The sequence below is a fragment of the Anopheles marshallii genome, chromosome 2, assembly GCF_943734725.1.
Source record: "Anopheles marshallii chromosome 2, idAnoMarsDA_429_01, whole genome shotgun sequence".
NCBI lineage: Eukaryota > Metazoa > Arthropoda > Insecta > Diptera > Culicidae > Anopheles > Anopheles marshallii.
Window position 1 is genome coordinate 88,451,810 of NC_071326.1, and position 14,162 is coordinate 88,465,971.

General features: G+C 46.5%; 2 protein-coding genes and 1 non-coding gene across 3 annotated transcripts; 2 read left to right on the forward strand and 1 right to left on the reverse strand.

Moving 5' to 3' along the window:
- Window positions 1-210: 210 nt before the first annotated feature.
- Window positions 211-3,181, reverse strand: LOC128707006 (kelch-like protein diablo). Its single transcript, XM_053801950.1, has 4 exons — window positions 3,138-3,181; window positions 1,536-3,048; window positions 1,282-1,469; window positions 211-235 (listed from the first exon to the last, which is right to left on the reverse strand). The coding sequence occupies exons 1-4, from the start codon at window positions 3,179-3,181 to the stop codon at window positions 211-213; spliced, it is 1,770 nt and encodes a 589-aa protein (XP_053657925.1).
- Window positions 3,182-5,464: 2,283 nt separating this feature from the next.
- Window positions 5,465-11,610, forward strand: LOC128707171 (tyrosine-protein phosphatase non-receptor type 23). The gene is made up of 8 exons (XM_053802119.1): window positions 5,465-5,548; window positions 5,671-9,954; window positions 10,044-10,187; window positions 10,420-10,440; window positions 10,650-10,778; window positions 10,854-11,226; window positions 11,298-11,417; window positions 11,495-11,610. The coding sequence occupies exons 1-8, from the start codon at window positions 5,465-5,467 to the stop codon at window positions 11,608-11,610; spliced, it is 5,271 nt and encodes a 1,756-aa protein (XP_053658094.1).
- Window positions 11,611-12,577: 967 nt separating this feature from the next.
- Window positions 12,578-12,650, forward strand: Trnar-acg (transfer RNA arginine (anticodon ACG)). The gene has a single exon. It is a non-coding gene; the product is annotated as a tRNA-Arg (tRNA).
- Window positions 12,651-14,162: the final 1,512 nt, after the last annotated feature.

Consider the following 14,162-nt stretch of genomic DNA (forward strand, 5'->3'; position numbering starts at 1 on the left):
CAGCTGCAGCAATTTTGCTTTCGCTATCCTTTGCCGGTGCAAAACTAAGATGATCGCAATGTTACCACGCTATATGATTCGTACGGCGCTTTACTTTTACGGACCACTTCTGTTCCACGACACACCATCGAATTGCCGCACCGAATAATCCCGTCTCGTGCCGTTCGAAAGCGAAGAACAGAAGCTGGCCGAATGTGTTTTGTGTGAATGTTAAACAACGGAATCTTTGCGAATCCTAAAAGTAAAGGTAAGTAAAAGAAAGATATGATGTTAAATGAGCAAATCAACACAACAAAATAAAAACAAAACCAAATTGGAATAAGCAAAGCATGCACGTTCATTCACAGCATATGGGTGTGCGTGTGCTGAGCTGAGCGTGGGTTAAACGGTTCAACGGTTTTGGTGAGGGATGAAAACGTACTAGAGAAAGTGGTGATGTGAGGGATGCGGCTAGGTGAAAATGGTGAGATGGGATGAACATTAAGCGTTTAGCAGCGGACGTGGAAACTAAACAAAAGCCTACAATAATTAGATCCTTAACTCAGTTCGTGGCACTTTTGGTGAAATTTTTAAGTTGATGTTAATGTTTTATAAGAATTGAATGACTTTTCAAGTTGAAGTTGGTAACTGGTTACCACTTACAATAACAAAATATAGATCAAAAGAAAAAATCTAAACTCCTCCAATATCCTGGTTACTCCACTTTGGAATTCCTGGTAAAGGTGTTCTCTAGGGTCAAAATCTCCAGTTCCAAGCACAGATAAAATAGAGCAATTAACATAGCTTTAGTTGGCTTAAGTACATGTTTAACTTTCTTCAAATACCCGAACTGAGTTAAAGATCGATCGATCTAGAATGACAACACACACGCACCCGATTCTCTGTACATGGATAAAACTGAAATGGACAGATGGATGCCAACAAGAACTCACGAAATAACTCACTGCCCTTCACTAGTGCGTAAACCGAGCAACAACCAAATCAATTGCGTATGTTCTTTACAACACGTTCACGTTTACTATGTTTTATGTTACGAAATCTCTAGACGTCGTACTGCGTGTGGTGGCCTGTTCTCATTTTCACCGTTCATCCTATCACAAACAAAGCCATGAAATAGACGGACTTTGGCTTGGGGCTTAGAGCTTTTGGATTCAACATGGAAAGGGGCGCAATCGGAAGGCGGGAAAGTAGAGTCTGGAGCGAGTGCCTAGCGGAAGGGGCACAACGGACGGGCGCAGGCAGAGGGGGGGTTTAAGGGTAAAGACAAAAACAACTATTTACCACATGTAGTTTTCGGTCTGGGGAGCACGCATCACACCAACACCACCGCCTAGCCGGCGATAGTTCATACAGCCACAAAGGCGCCACTGGTTCGTTTCGGGATCGTACACCTCGATCGTCTTCAGATAGGCAGTGCCGTCAAAGCCACCAACAGCATACAATTGACCATTTACCACCGCTAGTCCAACCTACAACAAGGAATTGAATAAAAGACATAATCCCTCTCTGGTGCAATTATAACACTCGAATCATACCCCACTGCGCCTGGACGTCATCGCGACGATCGGGCTCCAGGAGTTGGAGTGTGGGTTGTATCGTTCCGCCGACGACAGCTCCATACAGTCGTCGCGTCCACCCACGGCGTAAATGAAGTTGTTAAACACCGCGCAGCCGAGATGTTTCCTTCGCGTCGACATCGGACTGACGGCGCACCATTTGTTCTGTCGCGGATCGTACCGCTCGACCGTGTTCAGCGGACACTGTCCATCGGAACCGCCGATCGCATACAGATAACCCCCGAGCACAGCCACAGCAACGCCGAGCCTTCGTGTTGTCATCGGGGCCACCTTCGCCCATTTGTTCTCCTTCGGATCGTACCGTTCGACGTGATTCAAGCACTGCACACCGTCCTGACCACCGACAGCGTACAGAAAACCATCCAGCACGGCCACACCAACACTCGTGCGGCAGCTGGTGGTTGGAGCCACATCACACGACCACTGGTTCGTCTGTGGATCGTACCGTTCGATGCTGTTCAGGTAGCTTTGACCATCGTGTCCACCGACCGCATACAGCAGGTCGTTTAACACCGCCACACCAACTCCACACCGTCGCTTACTCATCGGAGCCACCATCTTCCAGTCGGCCGTTTCTGGATCGAATCGTTCCACCGAAGCAATCGCATCACCCGAACACCAGCCACCAACCGCAAACAGTACCTCACCGCGGCGAGTTGGCTTCCGCGGTCGCGTACGGGGTCCTTGCATTAGCGGTCGTTCCTGTGGTAGCAACAGATAGTTCTTCGCCTCGTCCACCAAATCCCGGCAGGCTTCGTCGGATCGTACCAGCAAATCCGAACCAACCGTGCCGACCAGAAACTTTGGACTGAGCAGTGGCATCCGTACGTGCTGCAGTACCTGTGCCAGATGTTGTCTTCGATCGGCAACATTATATTTGAGCCACGCCATAACGGCATTGAAAACCTGCTCCTCCGATCGTACGTTCAACTCGTCGCTGCATATTATGTCCACCAGCTGGCCAACTGGAAGCAGCAGAAACTCCTCACTCTCCATCACCTCCTGGAAGTTGTGCTGGGTGAATTTGTCTGCAATTCGCAACAGCTCGCGGCAGGAGTGTGTATCCGCGAACGCCCTTATGCCGAGACAGTTTTCCGGATCGAGCTGGCGCTTCAGAAACTCGCAGCAAATGTCCTGTATTTCGGCCAGCTGCAGCAGACAGGCGGCCGGTAGCAACGGTTGCACATTCGATTCCTCCACCACGATGTGGGACGTGTAGCAAAAGTCAATTAACAGTTCCATCGCGTTTTCGTCGATGTCACAGATGGTAACCTCAGTCTGGCGCGATTCTTCCAACTCGCCAGTAAACATCGCACGAAAGTACGGACTGCAGGCGGACAGGATAACCCGGTGGGCGAATATTTTGCGTCCCTTCACATTGATTACCACGTCACAGAGCTCCCGGTGACGGCGCAACACGTTCAGCTCCTGCAGTGTCACCCGGGGATGCTTTTCCGAGGTGTGTGATAGTCTGCTGATAAGTGATAAAACGCACACAGAAAAAGATAGAGAATCAGATTTTTAAGAGTATTACGATAAACAACGCCAAGGGTAACTAACCTCGCCGGTGACGGTGGGCGATCCGATATTAGTACGTCACCCATTCTGTTGGCCGCTAGACGCAGCGGGGCAGAGGCCCAACCCCACACGGTATCTATCTGTAAGCAGAACAAAACATAAACAAAATCAATTTAATGATTAACCACATTCAATAAGCCAAAGAACACAAAACCAAAGAACCTTCTTCTTTTTGGGATGTAAACTGTCTGCCATAAGCTGCACGAATGTTACGTGAACCATTGAAGACTCAACTGCTTCGAGTGATGTTCGGGAGTAAAAATGTGTACGTCCGCGAACGACGAGTCGTAATGGGAACTAAAGAACCAGTCCCTTAACGCCTAGCGGAACTTCTAACGTTTCCCGTGCAAACAGGTTAATTCGTTAGCCCAAACCGTACGGGTAGAATATATGCGATAAAAGAACGGCTAGTCTAAACGAGTTCCCGCGATTCGTTTCTCGCCCGGTTTCGGTCAGATGCAGTACTCGGACCATGACCCGGTCCACCGATAACGGTGATCTTCTGCGCTGGATGCTGCACAACAGCGTTGCATTGTAGACTGTACCGTTTATACAGAGAGGGACAAAAAAGTCGAGATATTTTTGGATATTGATTTCAAACTTACTTAGCATAACAATTCTTATATAATTGACCGGAGTTCTGTCTTGGTTCTCAGACATCTCTGAAGATCATCTTTAGCTTATAGAAATGATCGACTTCACTGGGTCGAATTTCACGATATCATACTTCAAAACGATTTCTAAATTGTGTCTTTCGTATTGTTTGTCAGTGTCAATACCGCCAGGCAGTCCTTATTAAAATAAACAATTGTACCAAGATGTACACCTTTTTGGCAGCTTACTGTACATTAGAGCAATGCCATTTGCAAGGAATTTTGAAGAGCTACAACTGCTGCGAACGATTAAAAAAATGTATCGTAGAAGCCGGTGATGAGAGTATTGATTGTTTTAAACAGCAAACAAGGTAAGGAAGGAGTTAGAGCGTATTTGAAGCATCGTACATTAGCTTCACTTGCCTGCCAGTAATGCGTTAGAATCTTCAGCTGTACATCTTCTATCATCGACTTAATTTAGCTCATTCTAAAGGGTATTTTTTGCACACAACTTTGCGCACACCCTGATTCGTTGATCCTTGATATGAGAGCTAGAAAAGGGCCAAGAGAGGTAAGAGGTTTGCACGAATTTAAGCCGCTGGTTGCACAATTTCAATCCCTTCGTTTCACGACAGCCTGATATCTACCCCGACCCTTACCTTTGTAACTTTTATTCACACCCCGGCGGCGAGCGGAAGTTGGCTGCCCTCTTTCTCTCTCACACTCTGTTCCTTTTCCGTTCGCCGTCAACACCCTGTACCGCGCTCGGCTACTACACCTTTATGCGAAAAGAACACACTACGCACGAGCACGCACACCAACCACCAGGGTGTGTGTAGAGCGATGTTCGTTCCGCCCAGTTGCCCACCACTAGCCACTGCTTCTTTGAGACAAAATTTTCTTCACTTCCGCAAGGAAACCCGACGATTCCTACGATTCCGGAATTTGGTTCAAAAAATTGACCAACGGGTAGCAGTGCAGCACACTGTACGCGACGATAGGGGAACCATTTTTCCAGACGCAATTATGCGCAACCGAGTGGGGGTTGCTTTTCTCTTTTTTTTCACTGCTTTTCACACTGCACACTCGAGCACCAACAATTTCGCACGATTCGTACCGTTTCCCGTGGTGTACTGTACACATTCGTTTCGTTCGATTCGATTCGCCCGGACGGTTGCCTGCCGATGTGCAATAAATTTTGCACTATTGCACCGCAGACAACGCACTTTTTCGATTATTTCACGCAGCAAATCAGGGTTTTGCTTCCGTCCGTCGTCCGCGAAAATGATGATGATGTTTTATTTGACAGCTGTGGAAAAAGCTCAGCCGAGTTTGCGTTCGCCGAAGCATTCAACTCGAACCCTCATAAACGTGTGGAAGGAATCATTTTTAAATTTTATTTTATTTCTCGATTTAAGACACGGTATGGGTCATTTGAATATAACACAAATTGTATTTATGTTATTTCTATTTTATGCCATTGCAATATTATCTAAAAATTGCGAATATTACGTAAATTGTTCTGAGGAAATATACTATTCTTGGCCATCGAACGTCCCACAGTGTAAATCGGCAGTTGTTTTGTCAAGCAAGGAAAAAAACAACAAATAGATTTGGCACTTTGGAGAAGAAAGAAAAGAGTGTTCCTGTGTTTGAAAATTTCAGATAGAAAAGATCTAAATTCGTTCAGTTGAAAGTCTATCGGTTCACTCCACCATGGAGGCAGTACCGCGGATGCCGATGGTTAGCTTCGAGCTGAAAACGAGCCCCGAACAGACCAACTTCTCTGCCCTCAAGCAGGTATGTTTTGTGGTGAACATGATTCATCGCTTTATGTGGACGTCACTGGTTAAATTGAATTAAGCAAGTTCCATGTCTTCCCGATGACCTCGATAATGTGTGTTGCTTTCGTGTCTTCACAGTACATAGCGGAGTACTATCAGGAAGATCCGGCATCCTACTCGAAGGAATGCTACCAGCTTGAGCAACTCCGCGGAAATGCCGTAAGGCCAACGCGCGATGTCGAAGGCACGGCCACTATCCGTCGCTACTACTGTCAGCTGCACTCGATCCAGAATCGCTTTCTGCTGGGAACGGTTAGCGAAGGGCAGCAAATGCTATCGTTCCACTGGAAAGATTTGTACTCCGGGTGTGTGCTGATGCGATGGAACATCAAGTACGAGATGGCCGTGGTGCTGCACAACTTTGCCGCCCTGCACACCCAGCTCGGTGCCGCCGAGAGTCGATCCGATCCGGAAAGCATGAAGAAAGCTTGCACACACTTCCAGTGTGCGGCCTGGGCGTATGGCTATGTGAAAGATAATTATGCGCTGTTACTGCAGGGTGATCTTTCCACGGAATTGCTTATCTTTATGCAGGCACTTTGCCTTGCCCAGGCGCAGGAATGTATCATGGAGAAAAGTTTGTGCGATAATCGGAAGTCAGGCATTATCGCGAAGGTGACGGCACAGATCGTGAGCTACTACAATTCGGCGTTGGCCGCGTTGCTTACGCAGAATGGAGACGATGGGCGCATTCAGGACATTGTCGGAAGCAAGCAGTTTAAGGAATGGCGTCGTTATGTACGTTTTAAGATTTCCTATCTGTCGTGCATACTGCTGTTGTATCAGGGACAACAGTCCGAGGAACAGCAGAAGATGGGCGAACGAGTCGCACTGTACCAGGCGTCGTTCGATAAGCTGGAGGAAGCTCGCAAAGAATCCAAAGGGCTGGCGCAGATCGAGCAAGTGAACGAGGCGCTCCAATTTACCATGGACGTGGTGGAAGCGAAGCGAAAATCTGCTAAAAATGAAAATGAATTCATCTACCACGAGGAGGTACCGGATCTGAGCGCCATTACCGCCGTGCAGGGTGCGAATCTCGTAAATGGGATCGCCTTTAACGTGATCGATCCAGATGCGATGGGAGAGGACATATTCCATCGGCTCGTACCGATGAAGGCACACGAAAGCAGCTCCATGTACAGTGAAGAGAAGGCCAACCTGTTGCGCACGATTGGATCAAAGCTGGACGACAAGGAAGCGGAACTGCAAACGTTCATCGATTCGCTCAATTTAGACGCGATCGAGGCACCCAAAGCAGCGGATGACAAGCGTCTGCCGCAGGGTTTGGTTGATCGATGCGCTGAACTGCAAGCCAAACCGAACGCCATCTCTGATCTTGTTCAATCGATGTCAACCCTTGCCGACACTTGCTCGGATGTGGAATTGACTTTGAAGGAGATAAAAAACTTGCTTCGTCAAGATGAAATCCGGGAGGAACAATATCAAGCAAAAATCGGCCAACGATCGAATGGTGGTGCACACATGGTAGAACTCGGGCGAGAGTTAGCCAAATACCAGGAAGCCCATAACAAAGCAGGCGAAAGCAATGACACGCTGCGGAAGGCAATGGGACTACACGTACATAACTTGAAGATCCTGTCACAACCGCTTCCAGATATAAAAGCCCAGATTCCGGTCTGTTCGGAGAAGATCGACGATGGTGTGTTCCAGGAATTGAACACGATCGTCCAGAAGGTCAAAGAAATGAAGATGCAGCGCATTAAGCTGTATCAAGACCTGCGACATAACGTCACCGAGGATGACATTACGTCACAACTGATCGCACTGGAGGGTAATGGTTCGGAGCAAAAGCAGAAGATGGACGACTTGTTTCGGAAGGAACTTTCCAAGCATGATCAGCTGGTGGGACTGCTGGAGCAAAACATGAAAGCACAGGGAAACATTCTGAAGGCACTGACAGAGGTGTACGCAAAGTGTGCACCGACGCTAAAGAGTCTATCTGACGTAAAAACGAAACGGGATCAATTCTTCTCCTCGCTTTCGGCGTCATTCGATGTGTATGAAGATTTGCTTTCAAAAAGTGCTAAAGGGTTGGAATTCTATAGGAAATTGCAAAGCAATGTACAGAAACTGTACTCCCGGGTTAAGGCAGCCTGCGACGTACAGGAAGAGGAACGCAATCAGAAGCTAAAGTCGAGCAACGTGCTTAAACGTTCGTCGATCGATAGTGCTGCTGTGGGAACGATTTCAAGTGTGGGCGGTGGTGCTACGGCAACCGGAACCAGCGGTGGAAGTGGTGGACCGAAGCTTAAAGACTATCTTAAAGCGGGCACCATCACGTTAGGGTCTATTAAAGCTGCAGGAGTGGATAAGAATCCGGCAAATCATTTACCCTCTGTTCGACCTGCCCCCGTTGGTTCGGAAAGCACGGCACCGATTGTGGGAGGTAGTGGTGCAGCAGGAATGGGAGCCAACGGTGGTTACTATCAGGATTCGTACACAAATTACCATCAGCAGTATCATCACCACCAACAACAACAACAGCAGCAGCATCAGCAAATGCAATATGGAGGCGGATCGAACGTGAGTGGCGCAAGTACAGGGTACGATTACAACCAGTACTCCACAACGCCACAACAATCACAATCACAACCTGCTGTTTCTCCAGCTCCAACGGCTGCTACTGGATATGTCAATCCCATGTACCAAAACACCGGTGCTACAAATTACTACTATAATCAGAACCAAATTCCGGCATCTAATCCCACTGCGACCGGTTACGATTATGGACAACAGTATGGTCAGCAGCAGGTCCCACAGCAACAGCCATCTCCAGCTCCCTCGACGTCATCTTCTTCGACCGACGTCAGTCAGCAGCAAGCGTCCTGGACCCAGTTGAATCAACAATTTTCCACCATGAATCTCCAGCAGCCGGCTGCTGATATGAGCTACGGGAACCATCAAGCTGGACAGCGCACTAGTGCTTCATATGCACAGAGTTCTGGTTACCAGAATTTTGCTGGAATGAATCAACAACATCAATATCCGACAGTGTCCCAAACCCCGCATTCCTATCCTTCACCGTACCCAACATCCTCGAGTGAGTCAATGTCTTCGGTTTCTTCGACTCAGGATGTAGCGGCGTATGGGAGCTACAGCCAAACATCGAATGCTCAGCCGCAATATCAACAGCCCGGGTCGCAGGTGCAGCAAGGATATTCTTCATCATCCCAATACTACCAACAAGCGCCTTATCAAACGGAACAGACTGCATCTTACGGATCGCATCCGGGCTATTCGTACAATCCTCAAACTGGAGCATACGACTACACCAGTGGCTTCCAGTACGATTCAAGCAATTCCAACGTGGGTTCCTACCAGAACCAGAACGTGATAAATCCTCAGCTGGGAGGCAACGCAGCATCATACGCGGCATCTGGTCAAACGGCTCCTGCATCGGTGGATTCATCCGCTTCCCAGCCGTATCAAATATCCACTGGATCTACTGCGGCTCAATCGTACCCGCAAGGACAACCGGCCAATACATCCTATTACGCACCTAACGCAAGTGCCAGCACCGGTTACTATCATCAAACATCCACCTACTCCACCGTACAATCGAACCAATACATTTCATCGCAAACTATGGATCCAGCAACTGTCACGCCGCCGAATCCTCTCCCTACTAACACCCCCAGCAATGTAACAAACGATCCGGCTAGCATTGCCCACTATTCGCATCACACGAACTCGTACGTAAATAGCACTGGATCTCAGAGCGCTACAACCACCGCATCGGCATCTACTACATCGCAACAACAATCCGTCGTTACACCGCAAACAACCACCCAATCGAAGAATATCGATCTTCTATCGGGGATCGATTTTTCACCCGCCGTTGTTCCACCGATTTCTGTGCCGATTTTACAACCGCAGTCATCCACGGTCGGATCGATTGTTGGCAGTACGGTCGAGGGCAGTGTAGTGGGTAGCGTCATACTAACGCCCACAAAAGCAACGGCCGAGCCACAAATAGAAAAGGTCACGAACGTACCGGAACCTGCACTGAATGCTCCCGCCACACCGAGTTCAATGACGATTGGAGAACGCAAGCCCAGCCTTGACAATTTGTCCCTTTGTTCGGATTTGAGCTCCAGCTTTGATTGGGAAAGTGCATCGGTTTGTGGTGCTACGGCGTCGGTATCAGGGGCTGCTGCCAACCCGGCGGACAATGTATTTTTACGCCCTGCCAAACCGGATCCTTTCGAGGATGCGGCCACACTGAAGTGGTTCCATAAGGAGGTGGAACGGTTGGAAAAATTTGTTGAAACAAGCGGTGTGAAGACGCTGAACGGAACAACGCCGTTGGACAGCAAGTGGAAAGAGTTACAGGATTTGCTGGTAAGTTAAGATGTTGGGGTTGAGGTAGTGATTTCTTGAATATTTTTTTGCTGTTTACTGTTTTATATAATTAATTATTTCAATTTCAGGTAAAGGAAGAATCGAAGCGTCAAGTAAGCGTGGCTCGCCTGTTTCCGGAAAAGAATCGCTCGATCGATTGCGTCCCGTACGATCACGCACGGGTACAACTGTCCACCGATACGGATAACTACATCAACGCTGTTTACATAAAGGTACGTTTCATATCCCACTGAAACATATCCCCCAACATGGGATCTGTGAAAGGGTTTAAGGTAGAAGCGATACCGAAAGGCGTAATCCTCGTGTAGCTGGAAATGGAAGGAATGAAAAGAAAAAGGCTTTTTTGTGCACGCTTGAAAAATCATTCTCTGTTCCTGGTTTTTTAATTTATCTTCCGTTTTTTTTTCAAACTTTTTTCACATTTTGAAAAAAAATACTCAAAAGTTCCAAAAGGATACAAAATTGGTAAGTTTATGCTTTTGCTCCCTCAACAATCCTGCCCTGCTGTTGATGGCAAATTTGACCCACCCGAGAATCATACCATTCAGAAAACTAAACAAGGATATTTTCTTTTATTTCTGTGTATAGTTTCAATATGCAACCTTCAATATCTTACATGCTTTTGTACTGGACGTGGTTTTACTAAAAGAGTAACCCAATTTACATCTTCACAGGATCTCGGATTTGGATGCCCGCACTTCATTCTGGCACAGACACCGCTCCCAAACACGGTGAACGATTTTTGGAACATGATCTGGTCCCAGAAGTCAAACGTGATCGTTTGTTTGCATACCGCTAACGAGGTAACGAGTGCTTGGAGTTGTTAAAGTTACGCCTGGTACAGATATTAATATATATTCAACATTGTATACCGCCAGCTTTTGGATCCCTTTTGGCCAACGGAACTAGGGCAAGAGCTCAGCTATGGCGATGTTTCGGTGAATCTAATGAAACAGTTCGATCTTACCCACTGCACCGAACGCACGTTGCGTATCAGCATGCTTGGTTCGGACTATTCCCTAACCGTTGCCCTGCTGCAGCCGAAACTGTGGCCCAAAAATTCGCCGGAACAAATTCTCGGTGTAGCGCAGAACCTGATCGATTCGTACCGTCAGTACAATCACGAGCAAAAGCTACCCCAACTGCGTCCGCTCGTGCTCAACTGTCTGAATGGGACCGATCGATCGAGTTTGGTAACGGTTGCGATTGTAACCATACTGGCGACACAAACCCGGAAACCTTTGCTGATTAGTAAGTGGTGACGAACGAAAATCGTAGCAGATGTTTCGATAAATCTAATTTGCCGTGTTTTATCTTTGTAGATGTGATCGATATATGGTACCGGATCTGTTGCCAACGGAAGGGAGCACTTCGCGATCCGAATCTGATTCAGCTCTCCTATCAGATTGTGCTGAACAATGGGCACGGCATACTAAACAAACGTAAGCAATGTGACGCTGGTAATTGTACCCTGCAGTTCGAACGCGTCCCAATCGTGTCTTTCTGTTTGTTTTTGTAGGTGGCATACTGACATCCTACCAGATGAAATCAGCCCAGGTGGCAAGCAGCACTGTGAAGGAGGAAGCGAATAATGATCCATTTAAAGATCTTGATCCACTGTGGAAACTGAAGTAGCGACGAAGTGCGGTGAAATATTATTACTGGACCGATATTGTTGATACACACTGTTCGGCAGAGGCGGATCGTGAAACGCTTTATCGCTTTGTTACTCTTTCCGCTCGTCTGTGTTTGAGCATTTCCTGTTCGATGGAGTGTCAGTTCAACGTCATCCCTCGGTAGGACGGTTGGTTACACACGTCACTCTATATAGTCATCGACAGCATTATTATTCCATTTTTTATTCAATTAACACTATTTCGACTATTCCAAAATCGTTGACCATGTATGGTATAATATTATAAAAGTATATTTATTTGTATTGCTAGTAAAAACAAAACACAGTCTCGGTTAGAAAATTGCGAGAATAATTTAATTTCTCATGATATTGGGAGAAACATGAGGTACATGAAACCTTATGTTTTCTGTTGCAATAAAGTATCTATTATTTCTTTCGAAACAAACCTGGGACGCTGGAACGCTGCACGAAAGAAAACGTCCCGATGTCCTTCGTTTAAAGAAGTGTACGTCACAAAACAATTTATAATCCTTTCGCTTTTATGCATCTTTCAATAATAATGAAGAAAATCATGCCGGCCACGGCTGTTCTGTTGGGAAGGATTGTGAAGTAAACGGACCGTTAATAATCTACCCTGACAGGCGTAGAGCATCCGTTGACCGTTGAAAAACGGTAACGGATTCTTCACCAACGCACTGCACATCGATGAATATGAATGTGGACAGAATGGCATAAATTACTGGAATTACTAGAAAAGGATGATCCGAACTACACTCAAGCATGGTGATTCTTGCTAAAGAAGTCAACGAATCGAATGACTAGGAAGTAAAAGATAATATTTTTATTTAGGTTGATTTTAGTTGACTTAAACAATTTCTATTTTCATTGCAAGAGGCGCAGAAAAGGGAACTTGATAAGTTCCTGTTTGTCATTCTGATCTGTAGTTAACCCCCTCTTTTCAAGAAGGGTCCTGTGGCGCAATGGATAACGCGTCTGACTACGGATCAGAAGATTCCAGGTTCGACTCCTGGCAGGATCGCTAGCAGAGTTTTTTTTTTCAATATCTTTTTTCTGCTTTCTTGTAATATTTATTTACACTTTTTAAAACATTTCGACCCTTTGAAATACAATACCCAAAGCAAGGTAGTCATTATTTATTGCTTTCAACCTGACAATCATAAAGTAGAGATACTTTCCTTTCCACCCAACGAGCAGCTCGCTCTATCTTCCTTTCTCTCTCATTTCCTATACTATCTCTCACTCTCGCTCCTTCTTTCTTACCGACGGCACACATTTCATTCTCGCGTCTCCCATTGTACGTAGGCCAGCACAAGCATTGCAACGGAAGCTTGGTGCTTGGAATCGAATCGCGGGGTTTTTATTTCTCGCTACGTTTTGCGAACACGCGGCTGTTTCGCTCGGCACGCGAGATAAACCATACCCGTATCTTGCACACTTTCGATCTCGTCGCTGGATGACCAGATTTCTTCCGTGCAGCTAAGGGAAAGTGTGGTGTATTTGTGTGTTTCCCATTTAAAAATTATGGAATTTTGATTCCCAAAAAAAAAAGCAGTGTAAGTGTGGAAACAGCAGCACTGTGATCGCTTCACTCGCGCAGATGAAATGTCACAAGTGCTTACGCTCGTGACGAACAACCGATTGGTTACGTGATATCGTGTGCAAAGAAAACCTTCCAAGCGAGTGCTTTTGTTCCCTTTACGCCCTTTTCAGAAACGAGTCAATGATTACAAGGAGTGCGCGAACGAAAATTTCGATTACACTTTGCATAATGCAATAAGGTGAGTTTTACGTCTGGGGCATCTTAGTAAGCGACGTCCGTTTTACGTACACACCATCGCGAATACAGTGTGTTTACACACGTGTGAGTGAAGAAGAAGCAGGAGAGCAGAAGGGAACTGATCTTGCCTCCATCATCCACGTCGCGAAGCGTGTGTGTGTGTGTGTATGCGAACATTTTGAGGTCAAGATTGAGAGCATCTTCATCTGCCACAAAGCAAAACAAGCGCGATCGCGTTGATGCGCCCGTGTTAGTGTATGTCAGTGGCACGCAACAGCTGTGTTGTGTTCTGTTTGTTTATTGCACCACACCGGTCGGTCAGACAATGCCGTGAGGAAAATGTGAAGGACAACGAATCATCGCAGCAAAGAGACGCCATACCACACATCGGTTGGTGATGATAATGATGATCTGCAGAGTTGAGGTCTACTGCATCGAAATTTCAATTCTTCCAACGCAAGGCGAATGTGCGGTGAATAAAAACGGTGTTCCCAAGGCAATTAAAATACACCTCAAAGTGATGATATCTTGCTGATTCGAACAAAATTGTCACCATACCGCTATATCTTATCGCACAGCGTGTTCGATATCGACTGGGACAAAAGTTTTTGTTTACTCAGATGAAGTTCCCAAGAATACGTGGTGGAACTTACACAACTTCGATATTTCCTCAGCTCATAATGTTCGAAACGATCGTTAATCGAAAGTCCAGTGATTGATGATCAACAACATTTTCTCTTGCCTGTAGTTTGT

What these genes read in the sequence shown, in the direction of transcription:
- LOC128707006 (XM_053801950.1), bottom strand. Translation starts at nt 3,181, where the DNA reads ATGGGTGACGTACTAATATCGGATCGCCCACCGTCACCGGCGAG. An exon ending in CGCCCACCGTCACCGGCGAG is followed by an intron (nt 3,049 to 3,137) that starts GTTAGTTACCCT and finishes ACTTATCAGCAG; the next exon opens with ACTATCACACACCTCGGAAA. An exon ending in CAGACCGAAAACTACATGTG is followed by an intron (nt 236 to 1,281) that starts GTAAATAGTTGT and finishes CTTTACTTTTAG; the next exon opens with GATTCGCAAAGATTCCGTTG.
- LOC128707171 (XM_053802119.1), top strand. Translation starts at nt 5,465, where the DNA reads ATGGAGGCAGTACCGCGGATGCCGATGGTTAGCTTCGAGCTGAAAACG. An exon ending in AAGAGTTACAGGATTTGCTG is followed by an intron (nt 9,955 to 10,043) that starts GTAAGTTAAGAT and finishes TTTCAATTTCAG; the next exon opens with GTAAAGGAAGAATCGAAGCG. An exon ending in TCCAAAAGGATACAAAATTG is followed by an intron (nt 10,441 to 10,649) that starts GTAAGTTTATGC and finishes ACATCTTCACAG; the next exon opens with GATCTCGGATTTGGATGCCC.